Raw genomic sequence first — 26872 nt, 5'->3', positions numbered from 1 at the left:
AGGAAAGTGAAAAAGGCAAAACCACTTAGGTGACTGGTGCCCAATAAAGAAACAGGGAATCCAGAAGGAGCCAGTATCGAGGAGGATGATGTTTGGCTGATAGAGAATGAGACATAAGAATAGTCAACAACTTATTAAATGAATTTGAATTACTATATAAAATAAGGGTAGCTTAATTTTAGATGAAGCACTCGTTGTAGCCTTAGATTCATTATAACCTTAATACGGGAATGTGAAATTAAGATGGATTTTAAGCCTATTTTCAAAACACCAGTTCTTAAGCTAAACCAAATAATGTTCCTAACTTTAAGTTACAGAAACAATAGGTGCTACATATTGAGACATAATCAGGCTATCAAACACTATGGACAAATGAATAGCTATGAATAATGAAAAGGCATCTTATCCTAACTCTTAAGAGACTTTTGTCAGTTGGGTACTCCTCCCCTTAAAACATACTGACACAAAATACAATTTTCATTAAAATTTTGTGGTGGCAGTGACAGCATAAATAATATAAAACCACTATAGTATACTGTGGTTGTAGCAACTATTGCCACTTTAATGAAATAAATCATCATACATGGTTAATAGGCAGCCAATTCCTATAGTGTTGAGATAATCTCCCAAGATGAGTTTTTTTAGCTTGGAAAAAAGGAAACAAAGAAATTTTATTAAATAAACAATAGTATGATAAAGTAGCTGAAGGATAGACAGATAGGTAAGATGGAAGATAAAAGGTCAGGAAAAAAGGCTATTTGAAAAACCTTTCCAAATTAAAAGCTGGTTTGTGTATGGGGTAAGAATATTTAATTTGTTATTCCTTCTAGAGGCAGAACCTATATTTTCATTTTCAATAGCACCTTCGTTTCTGGATCAACAAAGGTGTATTAGTATTAATATTACCATAAGGACATCAAAATATGTAACAGAGGCACTAGTGTTGCCATTTTAAATAACAACTTATTTCATATGATTTTGGATTTAAGTAGGACACCAATTCAAATGCATTCCCTCATCACTTTTGCCTTTTAGAATCACTAGTTTCATTCCAAATTCATGTCAAGCAGCATATTGTACATAAGGCTATTCCTGATCCTTCATTCCACCCCAATTACTTTGCATTTACTTCTATATACTTAGACAATTACATGTTATCTTCCTTGATAGAATATCAACTCCTTGAAGGCAGGGGCTGTTTCATTTTCGTTTTTGTATCTATTCCCAGTGCTTAGCCTTGAAAGGTGCTTTAAAAATTACTGACCAATTGATCTATAACTAGAAAATTAGTAAATTATAGCACTGACTTTTAACAACACTCAATACTCACCACCACCTATACAGAGGGAAAAAAGAGGCTAATCAGATTCCCTTACCTAAACTAATTTCCAAAGGTACAAAGAAAAAATCAGTAGTTACTAGCAACTTTAAAAGCACTATTTAAATAAAAAAGTAAGGGAACACTGGAGGGTAAAAAGCTCTGGAGGGAAAAACTTAAGATTAGTTTCCTAGAAAGTGAGTATTTATTTTGGAATATTTCTTGATTCAGGGGCTATAATAATAACAATAATAGCTAATATTTGCATAGTATTTAAAAGTCTGTAAAACACTTTAAATGATCACACTTGAACTCCCAGAACAATCCTGTGAAGCAGTTGCTATTATTTATGCCCATTTTATAGATGAAGTAAAAGAGGCAGAGAAAGGCTAACTAACTCCCATAGGTTCACACAGTTAAGTTAGTGTCTGAGGCAGCTCCTAAACTCAGGTCTTCCTGACTCCCAAGTCCAGAGCTCTATACACTGTCATTTACACTGGACTTAGATTACACTCTTAGAGAAGCTAAAGTAGTTTCTGGTAAGAGATTTTATTCTTCGGTACCATATTAAGGACTTCCTCCATTAAAACTGTCATCATTAGATGATAGATTACGAACTAGAAGGGACACTGGAGGTCATCTAGTCCAGTTCCCTTTACAGGTGTGGAAACTAAGGCCAAAAGAGAGGCAGTGACTTGCCCATGGTCACACAGGAATACCAACAATAATTTTTATATAGTGTTTTATAGTTTGCAAAGCTATCTTATATATTATTTTGTTTCATGTTTCATGTTATTTTACTTCATTCTCACAGCTACCATGTAAGGTAGGTGCTAGTACCATCTCCATTTTATTGCTGAGGAAATTAACACTGACAGGTTAAGTGATTTGCCTAGTGCCACAATGCTAGGAAATGTCCGAGACAGGATTTAAACCTGGGTCTTGGAGACTCCAAGTGAATGGCAGACCTAGGATTTGTACCCAGGTACTCTTTTCAGTATAACATATACTGGAGGACATTTCTCTCATTCTCCCTAGCTCTCATGGCCATGACGAATATGAAGAGTAGGCATTTTCCTTCCTAGTCTGCTGCTACTTTGTGGAATACCTATAGTCCTGCTCAGGTTTTCAAGAGCTATGCTAATGGAACATGAGCAGGAAAGGCTCTTCATATGAGCCTGAAGAACTATGTGTCAAGAAGATCCACTCATTTATATATACTAAAAGTCTTATCACAAGAGGACTGGTGGTCACTAGGTAATGAATGTTTTGGCCAAATTAATTCTTGAAACGTTGAAAGGGGTGTAATTTATATCTACAGAACACATCAATCCACTGGTGAAATCTCAAATCTTTCAGAATTTTAAAGTGCTAAGAATATGAGAATTGCCCTACTGTGCCATACCCATCTATTTTCTTATGGAAACAGAGATATGTTCTACAAAGATAGTTTTCTACTCTGATATCAACTTCATAGACTAGAAATGTGCTCAAATCATTTATATTTTCTGCAGGCAAACCATTATGGATCTATTATCCATGAATTTATCTAAATCTTTTGGTAGTAAAAGCACAGTAGTTTTCTAGAGTAAAATGTTTTATAAAATCATGTATCATGAGAATTGGAGGTTACCTTGGGTATCACTAACCCATACTGCCAACTACTGCAGCAATCCTTTATATAACCATTCATGTTTTTTGTTTTCATTTTGTTTTGGGGCCTCCTATCTTATACAGGATACAAGTGAAGGGGCTTTTTGGAGGGTCAGTCTGCTGCTTATTGGCATGGAAGCTTTAACTGGCTTTGTGACTTCCCTACTTCCAAGAAGTTACCATATTGGTGCTGAACTTATAAGGACATCCAATCAACTTTAGCCTCACTGTGGCTCAGAACTTCCAAATTTAAGAGACCCACCAGCCTCAGCCTTGCAATAGACAAGTATGCACGACCATGTTCAGCCATATATTTCTAACATGTCGTCTCTGTTTGAATACATCTGTAGCCAAGAGCTTACTACCTCCAGAGACAGTCCATTTCAGTTTTTGGAAGATCCAATTGTTAGAAGATTTTTTCCTTATATTAAGCTTGAAACTGCTTTTGTCTTAAACACCCACCTTCCAAAGGGATGCTCTCTTTTGAAAATACACTGGTATCTGGTGAGCACGTTTATTTACATTTCATCCACACATTTTATAGTTTTATTTGTACATAATGAATTATTTTGAATATTATTAACATATTCTTAAAACTATTAATTTTCCCATATGTGATTTAAAACATACTAATAGTAACTTCTAAATGTCTCTCACTAAAATTAAAATGTTTTTCAAAGGATTCATGGGGTTATTAACCTGCTATAAATTTTTATTTATGCTAGTGGAAAAAAAAAGGGGAACCTGTTATTAAGTTTGTTTTTCAAATTTTCAGGTGACTTGTAGTCCCAAATCAAGTCTTATTTAAAATGATTTGATACCACACAGTATTCAGGCTTAAAAGCAAGTTTAAAATAATTAACTACTGAACTTAGAATCACTTTGACACAGAAATAATACTGGAGTAGGAAATCAGGAAATCCAGGTTCTAGTTTCTGTTCTATTACCTCCCAATTGTCAATTCACTATTATACATGAATTTGGTCCTCATTTCTCTCTCTTTGATCAAACTATACCTGTCTTCTTACAGGGTTGTTTTGAGAACAGATAAAATAATGTATATGAAAGCTCCCTGGAAAGTGAAAAAACACTGAACAAATAAAAAGTGGTACTATTATTACTGTTGACCAGTACAATCCCTGTTCTACATTTGGGAAAATTAAAACTAGAAAATGAAAAATCATAGTGACATAAGTATACTAAATAATTTAAAAATATACATGTTATATTTGATTGAAAAACGTTATTTGTATCCCTTTTTTGAACCACATAAAAGAAGTAAGAGGAATCTGGGGATGTCACGTCTATATACATGTAGATGTACAGGAATACCTTGCTATGTTACTGCAATATTCTTAGGACGATCATTTAATTTTAGATGAACTTCTATGAGGTCAACTATGTAAGGTTCAAATGTGAGACAATATTACCCAGATAAATTTCAAAGATGTTGATGAATCTCTGAACTTAGATTATTTATTTGAGGAAAATTATCTTTAATATTTTTAGAGAGAGGTGAAAAATTTAAGAACACAATACTTAGATACAACAGAAATAAATCAGTTAAGATAACAAAAAGTGAGGTGAAATTAAATGTATGCCATAATGGCTTCAAGATATTTTAGAAATCTAAAATTACAATTAGTACAAAAACAGTTTTGATATAAGGCCCTTTTTGTACTCAGTGATAAATTTAACAATAAAAGGCTCCTATGTGAAACTTATAGATCATAGGAAATTTAGTCAAATTGTCTAAAACCATTGTCTAACACTATCTAAAATGCTTAAGAGGTTTTCCATTTCTCTGAAAAATCAAATATAAGCAACATAAGCATAGCTGTGGTAGGATAAAATGATTAGTCGATTGTATAAAATTCCAAAAAAAATGCAGTATTTTTCATGCTTTGTTCTCTGTCCACAATAAAGCAAAGACACAAATGAAAAGGTACAGATTATAATCTTATATTACATTATAATCTAAACAACAACCAGACAAATCAGATGCTATAAACATAGGGGAAAAATCCAAATTATGAAAAAACTGCAACTAAATTTATAACAATAAATAGGATTTTTAAAGTATGCTTTTATAGTGAGTAAGACAAATGATCTTACAGAGACATAAAAGACTGGTACAACAAAATTACTAACCCATTTGTAATTCAGAGATGGTTTCTACTAGTGACCAGTCTAAGCTATAGCCACAGTGTGACTTGTCCATCAGATTATCCAACACTTGTCTCACCGTCTGCCTCTCATCTACCATCATTGTTTTAGAGCTGTCATCAGACATGTGGACTCTAATTACAAGCTGTAACAGATAAGAAAAAAGTTAAAAAACAAAAAACATTTTGAAAGTCATTTTTTCCAAGTCATTCTATACTAGTAGTAATATCTAAATAAAAATTAAACTTGTTGAAAAGCTATGTTCAATTCATATAAAGTAAATATACATACTTATACAATCTCATTTGAGCTTTATAGTAATCCTAAGATGTTTTATTATTCCTGTTTTGTAGATGAGGAAGCTGAGGGTTCAATGAGCCTTAGCCAAAATTCCAACTGTGGGGCAAGGGCTGGAAGCCTTGTGACCAGCATTCTTTCAACTATACCAGGCTGCTTCTTAAAAAGGGAAGAAAAACTCTTAAAATATCATCAACAACAACCTTTATCATCCTTTTACTTTACTGGCCTCCTAACATCTGGCTGGGATCGACTAAACTGAAGGAATGATCAATTTTTGTTGTTTCTTGGAGGGGGAAAAGAGTGAAAAAAACATGGCAGGCCTTTTCTATACAAAGAAAAAAGGACACAGAGTTCAAAACAATGTAGGGTAAAAATCTTAAAATAAAATAGATTCTTACAGTACTTGTATTCTTGAATTAAAGGACATGTTTTGTTTGAAAATTAAGAAAGTGGTCTTCATGCATTCCATGTTCTAATCAAACTGAACTCCTAGCCATTTTATTCCTAAATCTATCCATACATTTCCACAAAGTGTCCCAGATGCCTGGAGTGTACTTCCTCCTCCAACTCGGCCCCTTGGAATTCTTATCTTCAAGGCTCAACTTGGGGCGACCTCCTCGGACCAGTGTTCCTTGAGCTGCCCCACTGTGATGCTCTTTCCCTTTGCATGGGTTTGTCTATACTTATCTTTGTAGTACAGGTTTTACCTCCCAAACACGTCAGTTCCTTAAGGACTCTTTCTATCTCCAGTATCGAGCACACTACTGTACATATTGCAGGGACTTTGTAAAGTTTGCTGAATGTTGCAATAACTAGAAAGACGTATTAAAAGTTTTAACCAAGAAAAGTAACATGTGCCTAAATGTCATCAAGTGAACTGGTACAAGCATATGCTTCTGTTATCTTTGCTTAGTGATCTTCAGCAATCAGAAGAAAAGAATGACAGAGGCACTGGTACACATGAAACATTTGTTGGCCATTACCACCTGCAAGGCATAAATACCTAATCAATTACTTAAATTTAGCAAGTCTTTTAAGAGTTCCAAATGGGCTAATGTAATAAGTGGTTTGAGAAGTTCCTCTCACCCCCCTCAACCAAGCTAATTAACATCCATTACTTCAAAGGGTCTGTGACTGCATCGGTCTAAGCATAACTAATGCTTTAGTTAATAGTTTACACATTGCTGTTGCCCAGAATATTTATTACCTTCTCTTCTGAGACGCCTCCTGCCCTTAGCTAGGCTCACTAGGCCTTTCAGCTTTGTAGACGGACCCTGCTACAGCTTCTACTCCCCTGGCCGGCTGAACACATTTCTATTTCTATGTCATTCTGACATACAGTTCACAAACATACAATTAAAATGGCTTCCTTCTGAAATTTTCATTGGGCTCTATTTTCTTTACAAGAGAAGGGGAAAAAAATGACTCTAAATAAAGTCTGGTCTGAAATAAGCAGTAAAATATTTAAAGGTTATATTAGAACTGGCACTGTGGAAAATTATCTAAAACAATATGGAGAAACTAAATAAGGACTGAAAACCCCCACAATATTTTAAAAAGCATACACATGTATATAATGTTATATATATGAGCAATTTTTAAAAAATTAAATATAGAAACAAGTATTTTGTAGTCCCTTAGAAATAGTTTTAATTTGCTTGTTGTTCCAGTGCCTAGCACAGTGTCTGGCACAAAGTAGGTGCTTAATATATGTTTACTGAATTGAATCGTCAACAATCCTACAGGTGTACTATCTGATTGTTACCTACAAGGATTGTACTAAAGCACACAAGGCTGAAATTATGAACCAGGCTGCTATTCTATAAGATTAGGCTGGTCTCAAGCAATATTTATTTCAGAAATACTTTAAACTTGTTTTCTTTAATAAGATAACCCCAAAATCCATTATGTCACGGTAGACATTTTGTAAATTAATAAAACTCCAAGCCACCTTCTTCACTTGGGCTTCTTTAATCTTCTCCAGGGCCACTCGGATCTTTTCTGCCTTCACTTTGGCTGCTTGTTCTTCCTGTCAACACAAGACCATTGAGATAAACAAATGGCCAGAGGATTAGCACATATTTTGAAATTTAAGCTTCAAAAAATGCTTAGGGTTAGTTTGGGGGATGAATTTTTAGAAGCATACAATTTCCCCATGCTTAAATGTACAGGATATATATTTTGAAAAAAAAAATGAAAATATGGATGGTTATTTATAGAAGATAGCTTTTCACAAAATCTATCATGCCCAACAGACTAGGTTCAGTCACCAAAATGATTTAGTTCTGTAGTATGGTGGTTAAGTTTATATATTCTAAGATTATACTAAACTTGATTCTATCAAAATATGAGGACCACATAGTTTAATTATGGGGGAACATATGGACACAACATATTATAAGCTAAAGCACAGTTTTGATTTTGTTTGCTGACAAATCTTTGCCCTTAATGCAACCTCTCTAAATTTAAACTCTCTGCAAAGGAGAATGGCTGAACTTAGCTAACTTTTTTCAGTTATATTGCAACAACATTCCCAAGAAATTATATTTCTAGGAAAAAGTAATGTCTGTCTTTTTTATTAGTATGAAAACTACAATACAGGCATATTTTCATTCTAAAGAGAATACAAATATAAGTATATTCTGTTACATAAAAACAGAACCTAGGTTTTCCCCTGCTTTCCAAGTTCTTAACCTTCTAAGACAGTCAGTTGTACTTCATGTTAGTAAATTCAGGTTGATCTATATTCAGACTTTGCTGTATTTAAAAAAAAAAAGTTAATTGTAAAAGAATTTCCAATATACTCGATTTGGTTTTTTGGGAACTTCTTACATAAGTATGTCTAAGAAGTTCCCAAAACATTAGATTAAAATGACCAAGAATTAAATATATAGTTTAAACATGTTTCTAGTTTTCCACAAAGAACATTTTATACGATAACATCCACATACTTACCTGTAATTTCCAAGAATAGGCCATATGAAAACTGTAGCAGTAATCTCCTCAAAAAGTAAAAGCTTTGCTAGTAAAGGACGATTTTAAAATTTTCTAAGGTATCACATAGGTGAAGCGTCTAAAGAAAAACTTTAATTTTATTACTTAATGTAGGATTTAAGAGGAACAAAGCCCAAACTTTTCAATTCCACCGGTTCCTTTCCACTTACCTCCCTTCTAATTTCCAGTCGACCCCTGTCCCAAATGCAGCCTAGATTACAGTCAGCATTGCTAAGTCCTTCGGAACAGTGGTTAAAGAAAGTTTCTATTAAAGTACTTGGCTCGAAAAACAATTCATAAATATCAGGGCAATGAAAGTCTGCTACGTCTAATAGAGCTGTCTCATGCCTTTGCACAAGATTTCGCTGTAACTGAAACTACCTAACTCCTTGAGAGAAGCTCCTCGGCTTCTTTACCTGCATCATGCTGCACTCTAGGCTGCCTCCCTTGTTTCATGCTTTGTGTTTACTACTCTGTTAGAAGGTGTGAGTAAAACAAGTAGACTAGGGAGAGCAGTGGGCTTGTTCACCTGGAATCCGATCCTTGAAAAGAAGCTGGTAAATTAACAAAAGCATAAAGCTCCAGCCTGAAATACTATCTGAAAACCCAGGCAGGCAAAGAACAGGGCACTTTATTTTGAAGGTGCTAAGGGGTAAGATAAGATTGATTTATTTTGTAAAGGTGTGCTCATTTAATGAAAAGATTGATTCATTCATCCAAATAAATCAGTAGAACATAGCTGATGCTTCATTGTATATTTTAATGGAAGATATTTAAAATTCAACTTCAACAATGGAGCAAAACTACATATGAAAATGTTTATATGAAATCTTTGGGTTAGTTAGTTTCTGTGTTTCTCAAACAATGTGTTTAAAAATACTTCCTGTTTTAGAGGGCACATTTTGCCTAGAGCTATTAGGTTATAAGAATGTTTCTTGCCTTTGGAAATTGAACAAGACAACTTCACATAGGAAAAGGGAAAAGATTTCATCATACAAATTTTTTCTTATTTCATAAAAAGGATAAGAAGACACTTAATACAACACAGTACCAAAAGACTGGTTAGCAAATACTCACTGATGATGAGTTTCGCTCAGAATACTTAGAAGTGCTGACAATTTTTTTTTTTTTTTTACAAAAGCCATGACAATCTATGTTTGGTTATTTCTAAAGCATGGTAAAGAAAAAGGACTGATTTGAGACCAGAGACCACTGGCTCAAATTCCAACTGCTGTCTATTAGGTACATAAGACCCTAGGTAAATCAGGCTGCCTTCCTGGGTTTCAAAAAGGGCTTGCTCCTGAGTTCCAAGAACTGGGTTTGAATCCTGGCTAGTCTACCAATTAGCCCAGTTACCACTGGTGTGGCTTTTGGCCACCTCATTCCTCTTTTCTGGGACTTTTCCTCATTTGTAATTTTCCTCATTTGTAAAATGAGAGGCTTGAACTACCTGATTCCTTCTAGCTCTAAATCTAGGCTTCCCTAATTTGTCTTGATTTTTTCAATATCTTTTTATTGACAACGTGTCTCCCCAAACCCCAGGGAAAAATAATAGCAGCAAAAGCAGCTGCAGCACCACCATCACCACCACCACCACCACCACCACCACATAGTAGGTTCTGAAATCTCTCTGGACTTTGTCTCAGTTCCTCTCATTTCATACTTTTGGTCTGCCTAAGCGTAAATAACAGTTAAACAGACAAAAATAACCTCACCTTCTTTTCTTTACTGAAAGGAAAAAAGCAAACCATTGTCTCCTGAAAAATTCCTTTCATAGCTATCAAAGACCATCAAAAACCAAGTTCCTCCAATTTGCATTAAGGACAAAAACTGAGTGGAAATCTCTTGATTATAAGAAAGTCAATGCTGTAGATAAAAAATGCTGCAAAGCTCTGTAGAATTTTCTTTTCTGTATAAAACTCTGAGAAAAAAAAGCAGCAATAGCTAAAGGAAATAGAAACAGAAAGTCTGAGATCACTAATTCTAGAGATCATTAACCCAAGAACAAATCAGACCAAAATCAGAGAGGCGAATTAATACGCCTCAAGGTTTCATGAAAACTAGTTTATATCAACTTCCCAAAGCAGTCACATGCCTCACTGACTGCCCACCATCTGAAATTAAATGTCACAATCCTTACGGCCGTTAAGGAGAATTCAAAGACAGGATATTCACAATGAGAAAAGTTTATGAGACTGAGCCATGCAGTAGTAGTTTGAATACCTTCCCTAAAGCAGAGGAAAAGAAGAAGGCCTAGAATGACCATTTCTTGGACTAATATCTTTTTTCAGTCACTCACTGATAAAAGATAAGGTGCTAACATGATAATGGCATCCTGGGTCAGAGGGTGACAGAATCAAGAACACATCCACAGATCCAACAGTGGCTGGCTACAGTGCATAGAATGCTAGACCAGGAATCAGGAAGACCCGTGTTCAAATTCAGTCTCCATCATTTAATAGTGGTGTAACCCTGGACAATTCACAATCTCTTTCTGCCTCAGTTTTTTCAAATGTAAAATGCGATCATAACAGCACCTACCTCCCGACGTTGTGAAAAGGATAAAATGAAATAATATTTGTAAAGCACTATGCAAAACTTAAAGTGCTACATAAACGTGAGCTATTATTAGTACTGCAGCTAGGTGGTGCTATAGAGCACACAGAGCCAGATCTGGAGTCAGGAAGTCTCTCATTTTCTTGACTTTAAATCTGGCCTCAGACATTTAGTAGTTGTATGACCCTGGGCAAGTCATTTAGACCAGTTTGCCTCAGTTTCCTCATCTGTAAAACAAGCTGGAGAAGGAAACAGCAAACCACTCCAGAATCTTTGCCAAGAAAACCTCAAATGGGTAACAAAAAAGTTGGACACAACTGAAACAACTAAACAACATTATTATTGTTAACGGACGTTATTGTTTTTCTCTGCTGATCAGTATCATGACAATACAGATGGAGGGCACTGCTATTCCTGATAAGGAAAATGACCAGCACTGCATTTTCAAAGGTTATTCCTCAGAATTAACTATTTCTGCAACTTAGAACTAGTGGTAATTTGTTAGTGGTAGCACTATAAAAAAAGAACAGTAATAGGGGGTACTTGGTGGCTGTTAATACTGTTCAATCTGGGCAGAGGTATCTGTTATTGTAAATCTACTCTCTGTATTAACTACTAAAGGTAACAGTATCATAGAATCAAATGCTTTGGGGGAGGGAGAAGCGAACAACAAAAAACACATTAGCATCCTATGTTGTCTGCACCTGTGAGTTAATTTTAGTTAAATTGTGTGACGATACAGGTGTGATCTGCTCTAGAAAATAGTTTGCAATAGCTCGCTTTTTCCTTCCTAATATTTTCATCTATTGTTCATGTGGAAAATGTGGCAAACCACTTTGGTATCTTTGCCAAGAAAGCCCCAAACTGAACAACTGTACTGTATGATAGAGTTCTATGTGTATAGATCATTCTCAAGAGTTTTATAATGATGAAAAAGCAGGCAGAAAGTCTAGGGGCAAGAGGTTGTAGCACAGTGGCTAGTGGCATTAAGGTAGAACACCTTGAGGACAAGAATGGGAAGAAGAGGGATGGATTAAGGAAACCTGAGTTACAATAAGGGCAGGGGTATAAGCGTAGGAGACTGTGGAAGGAGAGTGGAATTTCAACATTAAAAATCTTGGAGATAACAGCTCATTGTCTTTTTTTTTTGTATCCTAGCACTTAATCACTTAATAAATGCTTGTGGATTGATTGCAAAAATAAATATACTGTGGTTAAATTTTCAAAAGAAATGGAAACTATCAGCAACTACTGGAAAAAATGCACCAACTCACTGATAATAAGAGAAACTCAAATTAAAACAATTCTTGAGACTTTAATCTACACTCAACAAGCTAGAAAACATGATTAAAAGAAACTTAAATGATTCAAGTTTGAAGGTCCACGGGATGACAGAAACACCACTGTTTTCGGTGGAGCTGTGAACCGGTCCAATGGTAGCAGAAAACAATTCAGTTTCTAGGTGAGTAAAATGATTCAACTGTTCTGGCTCTAAGCCTGCTTGACTTCACTACTGAAATTTCAGGGCACTCACCAGCTCTCTCCTTACCAGCCATGCCTTCTTAGATTGTTTAAGCATTAGTTTTATTAAACCTTAGCCAGAATAAAAAGGGGTTATAATGAGTTATGGGCTTGTATTGTGTTTGTCCTTCGTTCTGGAAGCAGCCCCTGACATCAGGGAAACGACGACATGACTTGCAGTTGACTTGGATTTGAGTGGGGGAGGGCTGTGCAAGGTCACCAGGCTCACTTTCTGCTCCAGAGCCATCTAGGATCAGCGGCCTGATACTCACCGGGATGACTGGAGAAGGCACAGGATGCCTTAGGAGACCGGGGCCCTTTCAGGTTCCCATTTTGAGTGAGGTAATGCCCATTCAGTGAACAGACCTCTTTAAGAAGTTAATCAAGGTATGGGACCTTTAATCAAAAACTCAAAAAAAAAAAAACCCATCAAACTGGGAAGGGAAGACCCTCAGGGTTCCTGCCCAAAAGAGAAACAGTTACTATTTAGTATTTACTTTCACTCAGTGCTAGGAGGGCAGGGACCTATTGTACAATCTATAAGCTCCAGAGTGAGCTGGGTTTAAAGGCTTGGCTTTTGTGAAAGAAATCTAGCCAGTAAAAGCAAAGTTAAGGAGGCAGCCTTCAGCCATTGAAATGTACCTTCCTTTGGGCAAAGCACCCTTAGGTAAGGAGAGGAGAGAAGAGAGGGAAGTGGAGGGGAGGGGAGGGAAGAGAAGGAAAAAGGGAGGTGGGAGAGGTGAGTTATGGGCAGCTAGGTGGTGAAGCAGATATAGGTGGTGAAGTGGATAGAGTGCTGGGCCTGGAATGAGGAAGACTCACTGAGTTCAAATCTGGCCTTTGACCCTTACTAGCTGTGTGACCGTGGGCAAGTCACTTAACTCTGCCTCAGTTTCCTCATCTTTAAAATGAACTAGAGAAGGAAATGACAAACTACTCCAGTATCATTGCCAAAAAAATCCTAAATGGGGTCACGAAGAGCCAGACATAACTGAATTGAATAATGAATTATATATAGTTAGATGGACAATTCATTCTTAATGTAAAAATGAGCTTATTTTGAAAAATCAGGAAGGACTGGCATTTGAATAATTATTAACAATTAAAAACAGTATAATCAGGGAGATCTGGGTTGAGAAGTTGTCATACATACCATAGATCTAATCTACCCCATTAAAAATTATAATATAAAACTTTTCCCTGAAATCCTAAAATTATATTGACCATAATTTGATTTCTGATTATTTAAAAGGTATTTTGGGATCTTACACTGCTTCAACATCATCTTTACAAACATCATTTTTATAATCATTATCATCATCACTACCACACCATGTTCTATAGTTGTGTATGAGTTCCTGGTAGAGGTCTCATAAATACATTACAGTTTACAGAAATGTTTTTAATACTTACATTAATCAATCTTAATACAAGTGCTTAAAATGTATATCTAAGAAATGCTGCTGAAGTATATTCTAAGTGGCTAACTGCAGCTAAGTATAATATCAAATACAGTGAATTCTCAAACACAGGGATCAGTTGTGTCCAAATCCAAAATGGCACATAACTTTAAAAAAATTATTTGATTTCTAAATAACTGTATATTTAGAGAGTACAATTTACCTATTTTCTGGGGAATTCACGATATTTTAAACCAAAAACTGAAGTTACATAGTAAGGTTGTCCAGTTCCTAATTCAGTGATGGAAACAGAAATTACCACTCAGAAAGAGGCAAAACACCGGTCTAAAGGAAATCCAGCTTAGGTCAAACAAGTTGTAGGTTTATATATTCTTGAGGATGTAGAATTAAGTAATAAAATGTTACGGACTTTCCTTCTACCTCATGTTTGGCTAAAGTAAATCAAGATTTTAAGTAAAAAACAGAAGTAGTATTGGTAATGATAGAAATAAGAATTTGAAAGCAAGATCTGCCACAGAAAAAAAGTTGTAGGGATAATCCCACCAAAAGACAAATGAAAATTAACTACTTATACAGTACAACATACATTAGACTTCAAAGGAATAAAACTATTATATTGGAAAGGGTGCTAAAAAACCAAAAAGCTTTTAAAGACATTATTCTTTGTTACAATACACATGGAATAAATGCCAGCCATTATGAATATTAGAAAGCTGAGTGAAAAGTTATTAGAGGATTTTAGATAATTTCTTAAAGAATCTTCTTTCTAACCAAGAGTTATTAATATCAAGTAATTGCCTTCAACTGGAGAAAAAGTCAATTTACTACAGCCAAAGGTGCTACAACAAGAAAGCAACCATCTAGGAGCACATCCAGATTATGGGAACTGTATCCTCCCTCAAAGCAACAGTCACATGCAGGCAGAAAGAAGAAGCATCACCTTGGTCAGCAAATGAGAAGGTTTTCCTGCAATGTTTCTCAGAAGGAGGGAGGTTTCCCTGTCCAGATAGGAGTGCTTGTGCAGAAGGAGAGAAAAAAAGGCAAAAGGAGTCAGTGTAGGCTTTGTGTGCTTAAAAAACTGAGTAAATATAAAACAGACAAAGCAAGAATTTCCTTCTTTAAGTCCCCTATACTTCTAAACCAACTGAGACTACAACCACAAAGCAGGCAGTTTCCAGATAATGGCCAGGGCTGCTTCCTCCTCACCTTAAGAAAATGTAGACTACTTAAGGGTCACAGGGCAAATAAATAACTGATTACACTCTGGTAATACTTTTAAGTACTGTATCTGCACAGTACAAATATATATATATGCTTAATAATAAATTTTAATAATGAAATTTTAAGAATCTTTCAGAAATATTTTTGATTACCCAGAACTCCCAAGGTTAAAGGAGAATCTAAGTCCTTGACTTCCAAATCAGCATTCTTTCTAATGAACTGTTAATAGAACTGTTTTATTTTAAAATATCCTATAATTTAAGATCACCTTCCCCACTAAGACTGTAATGAGTTTATATTTTTATTCTCTTACTACTTGATTATAATGTGCCTGGTCATGGACTCTCTCTCTCTCTGCATGTATGTGTATATAGCATACTAATATAAAAAACTCAAACTATAAAAAAAAAAAACGGAAATTCCTTAACTTTTTACTTTGAAAAGTTTTCTATCTCCTCTTAAAACCTATTGAAAAGATATCTAAAAATTTCCCTAAAAACTTACACTTATCAAAACACAATGCTCACAAGATAGAGCAGTAGAAAGATAGCTGAATTTGGAGTCAGAAGACCCAAGTTCAAATCCTGGCTCCAATATCTACTGCCTGTGTGACCTGCAGCAAGATAATTCCGTAAAAACGAGGGTTTGAACTAGATGATATCTGTGATCCTTTCCAGCTCTAGATCTGAGCCTTTCACACCTAAATTGGTTTTTGGAGAATTCCTCAACTTATTTAGATGGCTCAATGATCTTCACCCCAGAACCCTACTAGAGATCACTGCCATTCTATTTTCTACGCCTTTTCATCCTGTACAGTTCTTATACGTATTTTTCCACTGGTTATTGGGTATCACAAAAAGGATGAACAGGACCATTTTAAAAAAAAGTTTATATATTTTACTGTTGTCTTTTCTTTTCTGTTTCACCTTCATTTCTGAATATATATCTCCCTCAGATTTCATTACCAAACAAGGGATAGAGAGAGCATAAAAGATAAAACTGTCATTTACATTACACTAAATCAAAAAGCTCTTGCATAAGCAACATTAATAGTTAGTATTGGAAAAAAAAACCTAGTTAACTAGAGTAAAAAAATTTTTGCAGCAAAATTCTCTAAGAAAAATCTAATATGCAAGATATAGAGGAACTATTATAAGTATCTAAGATCAAGATATGAACAAGCTGTTTTCTGAAGAAGAAATGCAGGCCATTGACAATCATATCAAAAATGCTCGTATTAAACAGAATAAGAGAAAACACAAATTAAAATGACTATTAAGTTTCTACCTCATAAACATCAGATTGGCAAAGATAAAGAAGAAAACAACAACTGTTGGAGGAGATAGGGGAGGACAGGCACAATGGTACAATAAAAGCGGAGCTGTGAATTGTTCCAACTGTTCTGGAAAGAAATTTAGAAATGTACTTTAAAAAAAAAATCACTAAAATATATACACTCTTTGAACAAAGTGATAACACTCCCTGCCACATGCATACACAAATATATGAACAAAAAGATCAGATGGTGGGGGGACACCCATATGTATGAAAATACCTATAACAGTCCTTTTTTTTGTAGCAAAGAACAAAGTAGATGCCTATTAATGGGGAATAGCAAAATGAATAATATGTTATCGGTTGTACTGCAATATATTTATTACGCTATAATGTGCTATTACATTGTAAGAAATTATGAATGTGATAGATTCAAAGAAATCTCAGAAAACCTATCTGAACTAATACAGAGTGAAGTAAGCAAAAATCAGGAGAACAATTTATACAGTGTAAATGAAAACTACTTTGAAAGACTTAAAAACTCTGGACTGATATAATGCCCCCTCTCAGAACTCTAGGAGATTGATTATGAAGACTGCTTTGCAAATCTTGGCAGAGAGGCAGTGGAGTAGAGGTGCAGAATAAAATATACATTGTCAGATATGGCCAAAATGTTTTGCTTTGTTTGACTATGTTTATTTATTGCAAGGGAAGGCTTCCACTTTTTTTTGGTAGTTGTTTAGGGAAGATGGTGGGTCATAATAGTGGCGAAAGAAAAAGGAAAAAACCTCAAAACATCTATTTAACAGAAGTTTAGTTTCACATATAATCCTCTTCTGTTCTTTGTATATGGAAATGTTCATTTTTGTTGGTGCCTGCTAAATTCACAGTAAAAATTAAAGTATATATATGTATATATATACATATATATATGTATCTATGTATGTATGAAGTGTATATATTGTATATATTCCTTTTCCTGCCCCAAATAGCCAACCATCCTTACAGTAAAGATTAAAAAAGAGAGGGGGAAAAAGCTGAAGAGTAAAATTATTTATATGAACATTTGAAAAACTATGTGATTCTTAAATCCTCGGTTCCCTTTCCCACAATTATGCCATCATCAGTACAAAAGCAGAATGATGCTGCAGTGGACTTACAGCTGTTTTGGTCTTTGCTGCGAACAAAACAGTCATCACCTTGAAACCAATCTTCTGGTAATGAGCCTCTCCATACTTAGCCAATCTGGTCCTCAAATGTCACAAGGCCTATCTTTAAAGCCCTTCTCGCTTGGTAGAAACTGCTAGTACTTCATTTTGGCTTGATTTTAAGAAATGAAGAAAACTTTTTTTCAGGCTTGTTTTACGCAATTACACACATGTGAAGAAGGTCACAGGCTTACTAAATTCAGAAGATAATACTGAACTCAAATCTCCCTGACTCTAAGTCCAGCTATTCTATTTATTGCCCTATGATACACCTCTCAAACAAAAAGGCTCCATAAAGTAAGTTTATTAAGATCGATGGTATCATCAAATTACAAAACAAATCCAAGCATCATTTTCAGGTTCTTGGACACTATTTTTCCTTAAAACCTTCTCAAATGATTTGCTCAATGAGCCCTTAAATTCCAAGTCTTCTTTCTGGTCAGTAAAATGCCAAATACAGTATATATTCACTTGACCACCAGGGGGCAGTAATATGTAATTTATGCTTGAGAGACTAATACCGGTCATAAAGTTAAATACTAAAAGAGAAGAAATCACAATAGATGCAGAAATAAAGAGTCCCAGATAATGAACTCAACACCATCTTCTCAGTAACCCAGGCTCACCACCCCAGCATCATTCTAGATTCTTCTTCCCTCTCTCTCTTCACATATACCTCTCATCAAGACTATTGCAATGGCTTCTTAATTGGTCTTTCTGAGTCTACCGTGCCACTTCAATCCATCCTCCACATGGTTACCAAAGTGATCATCCTTAAGCACAGGGCTAACCACATCATTCCTCCAATTAGTAAACTCCAGTGACTCCCCAATGCTTTTAGGAAGAAACATAAATTCCTTTGTCTGTCATTTAGAAACCTTTATAATCTCACCCTAACCTACCATCATTAAAAATTAGCCCTGCTCCACACACAATCTAGTCAATCTGAACTTCAATTGTCTGTTCCTCAAACATAGCATTCCAAATCCCATCTATGTTCTGCAATGGCTGCCCATCATGCCTGGAATGTACTCCTTCCCATTGCCTCTACCTCTGAGAATCCATAATTGCCTTTGAGACTCATCTCAAGCATTACTTTCTATATGAAGGCTTTCTACCTCCTCCCTGCCCCCACACACTGTTAGTGACCTCTGAAGCAAAACAATTTTGTATCTATTTTGTATATACTTATATGTAGGCACGTGAGCTGAGGGCAAGGTCTGTTTTGCTTTTTTGCCATTTCTACCACCTAAGCAGAGTGCCTGGCACCTAGAAGGAACTTAATAACAGCCTGTTGAAAGTGTGCTGGATTTGGAGTCAAAGGGCCTAGGTTCAAGTCTTTTTACTGCTATACCTTGGCCGAGTCACTACATATCTCTGGGCCTCAGTTTCCTTAACAATAAAATGAAATGCTCCTCCCTGGGTCTCACAGGATACAACATCTCTGTCTGCCAGGGCAGGTTCAGCCTTCAATAGCCTCTCTCTCTTAATGACCTTCTCTCCAACCACTGCCTAGATTCACCATACAGTAGTCTTATACTTGTCTTATACTAGTGATCCTGAACCTCCAGTTGTAGATGCACAAATCCCATTCTCCGCTCCTGACACCCTTCACTCCCTCATGCCTGTCCATTTCAATCATTTCCCCAAAATGCCCCGCTCTGCTCCGCCTGCCTCTTTCACTGTGCCCTCTGAAATTCCGGCTTCATAATAAACAAATTTCCCTTCATCTCAAAACTCTTTTCATTCAGTCATCTCCAACCTAATGTTCCATCATTATCTTAAACTCAACACGCACAAAACAGAACTCATATTTTCCCCAAACTACCTCCCTTTCAAATTTTCCTAGCATTGTAGAGGGCACTACTATTCCTAGTTACCCAAGTCTGTAACATCAGTGCCATATTTGACTCCTCAACTTTCATTCACTCAGTACATCCAATCTATTGGCAGACCTTGCAATTTCTACCTTCATATCATTTCTTTTATATACAGAGATAACCTCAGGGCTACATCTTCTCTTGCCTAGACTATTACCATAAACTTCTAACTGGTGTCCTTGCCTCAAGTCTTTCTTCATTCCAATTCATCCTCTATTTAGCTGCAAGGTGAGCTCCAGTAGCTCCCTATTGCCTCCAAGATCAAATATAAAGTCCTCTGGCATTTAAAGCTCTTCATAATCTGGCCCTCTCTCACCTTTCTATCCACCTCATTCTTGACTCTTCTTCACTCAAGAATCTAGTTACACTGGCCTACTTGTTCCCTGGAAAATACCATTCCATCTCCAGGATCTGTGCCTCTGTACTGGCTGCTCCCCATTCCTAGGATGCTTTCTCTCCTTACATCTAACTCTTAATTTCCCTGGACTCCTTAAGACTCAACTCAAATCCTACCTTCTGCAAAAGGCCTTTCCTGGTCCTCCCATTCTACTAATGTCTTCTCCTTATAACATTATTTTTCATCTACACTGCATGTTTCTTGCATATACAGATTTATTTGAATGTTGTCTTACATCAGAGTAAGTTGCTTGAGGTTAGAGGCTATTTTTACTGTTTTGGGTGGGTACCGCGCCACCCCCACCCCCCGAGTAACACAGTGCTTGGCATATACTAAGCACTTAATAAATGATAACTACTGACCTAACTTCAAAAAGTAACTTTGAAAAGAAGCATTAAATGGGTTGAATAAAATACTTTTTGTATAAATGCCTTCTTCCAATAAAAACCTAGAGGACATTAGTCAAAACATTTACCAAAAATGTATTTTGTTTTTGGAACTACTTATTTGTACAAACTAATTAGAGTGCTGCACTTATATTACTCACCAAGGACACATTAGTCCATCACAAGATAATAACAGAGTAAAAGATATGGAAATACATTTGAGGAGGAGAGCAAAGCACTAGTATTAAGGAGGCAGTAATTTCTCTCAAATCATCCAGTTGTATTGTAGTATAACCTTAAATTAACTGATTGGATTAATACATACACCTGATTGTTTTCCTTTTTCTTCTTCCCTTATCTTCAAAATAATAATTTTTAAAAAGTCAGAAGGTAGCACGTGCTACCATGTTTTCAAAAAAGTGGTAAGTAGCCTCATAACAGCACTTCTCTACTTAAAGATACGTCATGATATCTGTATTTCTAATATCATTGTTTAAAAAAAAATCACAAGATATTGTACACCAAAGTAATTGCAGTTCACTTACTTTGACCTGTATAGGAAGATTCAAAAACTTGTATTACCAGAAAATATATCTCAACATCAGTATGATTTAGTTGGATCACTCTTCATTGATATATAGATAGGGGCGCATAGACATGGTCACACAATAACTTACAGGAGTTAGCTCAGTCTCTTCTTCCATGAAGTCAATATGACACTTGGCCTGCTTGCTGGGACATCCCACAGAACTAAAATGCTGTGAAAATGCAGGAGGGAGAAGATGATAGATATGGAGAGGTGGAAGAAGACATGTTTTTATTATTATGTAGGAAATGAAAAAGAATTCTAAAAGGAACAGGAAATGAAAATAAATTCCCTGTATGGATGTAATAACCCTTATTCTTATCATGTAAAAACAAACAAAAACCTGAGTTAAAATCAAATAATTATATATCTCTTCCCTTTCATTTTCAATACTATCACCAAACCATCTCAGGATTTCATCACTTCATGAATAGACAACAGTAAAAGACTATTAACTGATCTCATTATTTCTAGTCTCTCTGCCATTCAATTCATCTTGTATACTGATCTTTCTAAAATACCAATCTCTTCATGCTACTCGGCTGTTCAAAAGCCTTGACTGATTCAATACCCATAAGATAAAACCCAAACTCCTAAGTCTGAAATCTAAGACTCTATAACCCTATCCTACCCTACCTCATTAATCTCCAAAAATTCCCCCAACTCAGACCTTGTTTCCACAGACAGGTCTCTATGGCCCCAGAAGATGCCATGGTCAATTTCACCTTAACTTCATGCTGTTCATTTAGCAAGTAAGTTCTCCCTCTCTGAACAAATCTCACCTACCTTCAGAGTCATCCTCAGGTCTTACTTTTGTAACTACCAGATATTTCTTATTGTTATTTATTTCACATAGTTTTGTCTCCCTAATTACTTATATGTCATAATTTAGACACCATTATTTTATCAATAAGCAAAACAATTATTATTGGAGTATCTTGGTGCTATTCTATAGCATTATGCACTCTGATGAGTACTGAGAGGTTGCATCTGATGCTGCTTACATACTTATGAAGTGAAGGGTAGGGCTATATATTTTTGGGCTACCATTATTCAGTGGTACTAGGTGCATCCTCACAATTACATTGAGAAGTAAAGAAAGGGTGAGGGGAATGTATATAAACATCAGTGTTAACATTTCTATAAATCTTTGATTATCAATTTTAGATCTGAGGCATCAGTTTCCTTCTGGGCTGGACCTGAAGTTTCCCTAGTGTAGGAAACTCCTGGTGAAGAAATACTCTTTACCAATGCACACCAGCACATTATATGCAACATAGAGCTTTAAGAGAGTTCCAGTGGGTTCCTGAGGGGGTGAAGTGATTTCTCTGGTATGACAGAGCCAGGCTGTATCAGAGCTATGTTCCTTTTTTATTGAGAGATCAGTTTTATCCACCATGCCATGCTGCCTCTCACAAAGAAATCTCATCAGTATATAATTTTTAAAAGAAGAGTAATATGTAAAGGGAACAGACTATATAGCTTAAGTTAGTGTTTCCCAAACAGTGTTAAATAAAACTTTAATGTTTCATGCAATATATTTTTTTAAAAGTCAGTGTAAGTCAGAGGAAAGGAGAAAAGGGGTGAGGGAGAAAAGAGAGTAAATAATATTAAGTATATAAAACAAGAGGCTATCAGTGGTTATAGGATCATAGGATTTAGATTTTAAGAGAACTCAGAAATAATTTACGTCAATTCCTCATTTAATAGAAGAGGAAACAGAATCAAAGATAAATTACTTATTCAGGTAATAAATAGCACAGCCTACAGCTGAACCTAGGTCTTTCATCTTGAAATTCAGTGTTTTCCATAATGCCATGCTGGCAAGCTGCCAAAAGGCAGGGAGGAGAATGAGCAGGATGAAAATGAGATGGAGATGGCAGGCAAAAAAACAAAAAACAACAAAAAAAAACCAAAAAACATATAACTAGAATAGGGAGAGAAATGTGGATTGGAAAAAAAGTTCACTACAAATAGTTCAGATAAAGGTTGGAAAACCAAGATATAGAAAAAAGATTCAAATATCTTTAAGTCAAAGACTATAAACAATTTTCAAAGGAAGAAATGTAAACTATCCACAATATAAAAATGCTCCAATTTATTAATTAGATGAATGCAAAATAAATCAACTCAGGTTTCACTTTACTCCTAGAAAACCAGAGAAGATGATAATGGACAGAAACAATCTATATGGGGAGATAGGCAACTAATACAATGTTGGTGTGAACTGTTTCAACTTCACTGGAAAAAATCTGGAATTATGAAAGAAAAGTGGTTAAGTTGTTCATACCATTTGACCCAGTAGTATGACTTCTGGGTGTATATCCTAAAATGATCAAAGACAAAGAGAAGGGTCCCACATGTATCAAAATATTCATAGCAACACTGTTTGTGTCTACAAGACCAGAAACAAAGTTGGTGGTTTATCAATTGTGGAATAGCTAAGCAAATTTTAGTACATGAACGTAATGGTGTATTATTGAACTGTTAAAAACACTGAGAAACTCTGAAAACTTAGAAAGATTTATTCGAAATAACGAAGAAGAAAATAAGCAGAGCCAGGAGAGAAATGGTAGAAAATAACAGGAAGGACATGATAATCTGGATCAGTGCATTGACTAACCTTGACTACAGAGTATTGATAAAATACATCTCCCACCTCTAAGTGTAGAATGAGGCACAGCTTGTCCACTTTGTTTGGCAGTTGCTTTTGCTTAGCTATGGCTTCATTATAAGAGAGGATTCTAGGTTAGTGGGAGGTGACAGCAATGCAAAAACAACCATCACCACTCAAAAGCTGCAATGTAACATTTAAAATAAAAATTTAAAAACCAAAATAAGCAATGAGTCGGTCATGTTTAAAAAGCAAACAAACCCAAATATAGTGCCCTTTTCCTTTTTTGAGAGCGGAGGTCTTCCTGACAAAAGGCTTAGTGAGAGATCATTATTCCATGGTAGGGTATTTGGCCTCAGGAAGTTTGTAGGTGTCACCTACTGAATAACATCTTGTGATATGTTGTAGCATTCCCCATCAGATCATTAAAGTAAGGGTAGAGATTCTGCCTTTTCTAAAAATAAGAATCAAAAATCTGTGTCCTTCCCACCTAACATAGTGCCCTGCACATTGTACTCTTCCAAGGGGCTATTAACAATGTAAGCCTGGAGCTCTGGATTTGAAAATCAAATGCATAATTAGGCTGAAAAGAGAGTTCTAGGTCTGTTTCTGTTTATTTTGTATAATTTGGGGTACATGTGACATGTCAAAATCCCAAATATGTTCCTGTGGTTATCAAAATGAAAGCTCACCAGATCCCCTATGCTGTCTGATATCGCTAACTTGGATTTGGTCACTACTATGGTCGACTCTTATTGACTGAAGACCTGCTTGTCCCTGCTATCTTTTCTGGTACAATTTTTGCCCCAAAGCTTCCTTTGTTATTCACTAACAATGTTATTCCTTCAATATTCAAATCCTCTAGGGACAATGAAGACCCTCAAAATGAAGGTGCACACAAAAATGTTGCAAGTTGCCCTTGACAGACTAGTGCATAGGGAAGGAAAAACTGCAGAAGATTCTAAAGGTTTTTTTTTTTACTATAATGAAATACATTAAGAAATTTGAGGATCATAAAAAGGATTTATGGTTCTAAAATTCCAGTCCTCATTTTATATCTTAGGAATAAAGTAATGACCTTAACATGATAATTGTATGATTACTCATAGCTCATTTCCAAACCAAAATACTAAAAAAAAAATTTCTGACGGATATTAAGCACTAATTGTCATTCAACCCATTTTGTTGTCTCTGACATTTCATGACCCCAAGTTTTCTTGGCAAAGGTATTGGAGAGGTTTCCCATTTCCTTCTCCAGTGGATTAAGGCAAACAGAGGTTAAATCACTTGCCCAGGATCGTGCAGCTAATAAGTGTCTGAGGCCAGATCTGAACTCAAATCTTCCTGATTCCCAGGCCCAATGTTCTCTGCACTGAGCCACCTAGCTGTCTCCAATTATCCTTCCCCAGCTCTTCAAGTTAGCATAGCATATACTCAGAAAGTTATATTGAAGTGATTATTCTTCTTGTTTTGGGCTGGGGTAAACGACAAAGATTTTTAAAATGGGAGAAAAGTTTTTAATTCACCCACTTCCTGGGCCAACTCCAGATGTAATCACTATTAATGCGTAATACTTTAGGTTAATCTATTTGGGAATTTTTAACCTGAAGTCCAAGAACTTACTTTTTAAAAAACAAATTTTGATAGCTGTATTTCAATATAATTGTTTTCCTTTGTAATTCTACATATTTCATTTTATGCATTTAAAATGTAACTGAGGAGTCCACAGACTTTACTAGATTGCCAAAGGGGCAACGGTACACTAAAAAAGTTAAGAACCCTTGATGTAAAGGTTTCTAAAGTATTAAAAATGAAGTATATATTGTGCTATTATCTTTTGACTTTTTAAAAAAATTTAAATTAATACTCATTAAGGAAAGACTTCCTTTGCCAAGATGCCTGCTTGTCTACCTGAATGAAATCAGAAAGCTTAGCTCCCCCACAGAACTTAAAAAGCCTAATAATCTAATAATAATCACACTAGAGCAAATGATGATCAGGAAACCCCCAAAGAAACTACATTAAGTGACTTTTCCATTGCACAAGAATTCACCTAGAATCCCACAGTCAACAGCAAAAGTTTCCAGAAAAGTCAGTGTCAGAACAGGCAAAAAAGATAGCTGTGTTCCAGAGGGACTAAAGACATTTTTATATTGCAAAAAGTCAGATTTGAGGGCACCCTGGAGAAAAATGGGTTGGGTTGGATGGTCAGGCCTGGCAGTCACTGAGAGTGTCTGTGAGCAATGAGGCCAACGGCAACACTCAGACTCAGACAGATCAGGCCCAGAGCTCTGAGAACAGGAGCCACACAGCTCAGGAAGACAGGTAACCCAGATCCAAATTGAGCAGGGCCTCCCATCAGTATATATGGAGCTGGAGCCCAGCCCTAATTTATGAACTAAGGGTGGAAAAATGGGTAAACACAAGAAGATTCAGACCACTATAAAGAATTCTAATAGATAAAGAGATACTTTTCCACAATGCTTATATGAATATCTAGAAGAAATGAAATAAGAGATAAATAAAATAAAAATCGCTAAGGTTGAGAATGAAAGATGCTTACCTTACTTAAGTGAAAGTTAGGACAGGCCAAAGAGAAATCAATGACTTGCAGTGAATGACTGCCATGAAAGCAAGAAATATGAAAAAACTGAAAAATAGAAGAACGTTTAAGGAATCTGATATAAAAACTAACTGACCTAGAAAAACATGATTAAAAAAGCTATTTATTTTTTACAAAAAAACTTCAATTTCAAGAAATCATAAACAAAAACTGTACAGATCAATTAAAAACAGAGCAAAATGAACACAAGAAAGAATCCACCAATATCCTTCTGAAAGGAAACACTGAAGGAAGAATCGTTGGCTTCTGTCACAGCCAGAGTAGTTCAAGTAGCAAAGCACCACAGTCAGGATCACATAAGACCTGACACTTCCACTATAAATGAGAGATGCTGGAATATAATATTCCAAAAGACAAAAAAGATAGGAAAATGCTATCCCATCCAGAGAAAGAACTGAAGTCTGAATGCAGATTGAAGCATACTATTTTCACTTTGGGTTTTTTCCTTTTTGTTCTGTTTCTTCTTTCACATGACTAACGTGGAAATATGTTTAACATGATTGCCCATGTATAACCTATATCAGATGGCTTGCTGTCTTGGGAAGGGGGAAGGGAATGGAAGGGAGAAAAATTTGGAATTCAAAATCTTATAAAAAATGAATGTTGAAAACTGTCTTTACACATAATTGAAAAAAATAAAATGTATTTACATAAAAAAAGGCTTACAACCAAAAATAACTTACCCTGCAAGGCTTAGTATAATTATAATCCTAAACAGCTGGGGAAAAAAAGGGACCTTTAATGGAACAGAGG

The 26872-nt window shown here is 35.6% G+C and overlaps 1 protein-coding gene across 6 annotated transcripts in view; it reads right to left on the bottom strand.

The window, feature by feature from the left end:
• RAPH1 (Ras association (RalGDS/AF-6) and pleckstrin homology domains 1) overlaps positions 1-26872 on the bottom strand; it is a 112494-nt gene that overhangs the window by 33421 nt on the left and 52201 nt on the right. For 3 of the 6 annotated variants that reach the window (XM_036754417.1, XM_036754416.1, XM_036754418.1), the window contains exons 5-8: positions 20974-21054; positions 14870-14944; positions 7389-7466; positions 5123-5282 (exon numbers count right to left, since the gene is read on the bottom strand). In XM_036754417.1, the coding sequence (XP_036610312.1) occupies positions 5123-5282; positions 7389-7466; positions 14870-14944; positions 20974-21054 (394 nt within the window). The remainder of the gene's footprint in view (positions 1-5122; positions 5283-7388; positions 7467-14869; positions 14945-20973; positions 21055-26872) is intronic. The other 3 variants (XM_036754414.1, XM_036754413.1, XM_036754415.1) reach the window with 2 other exon arrangements.

The sequence above is a fragment of the Trichosurus vulpecula genome, chromosome 4 (genome assembly GCF_011100635.1).
Source record: "Trichosurus vulpecula isolate mTriVul1 chromosome 4, mTriVul1.pri, whole genome shotgun sequence".
In the NCBI taxonomy this organism is placed as follows: Eukaryota; Metazoa; Chordata; class Mammalia; order Diprotodontia; family Phalangeridae; genus Trichosurus; species Trichosurus vulpecula.
Note: the sequence above shows the minus strand (reverse complement) of the source record. Positions and strands in the feature narration are given on the sequence as shown.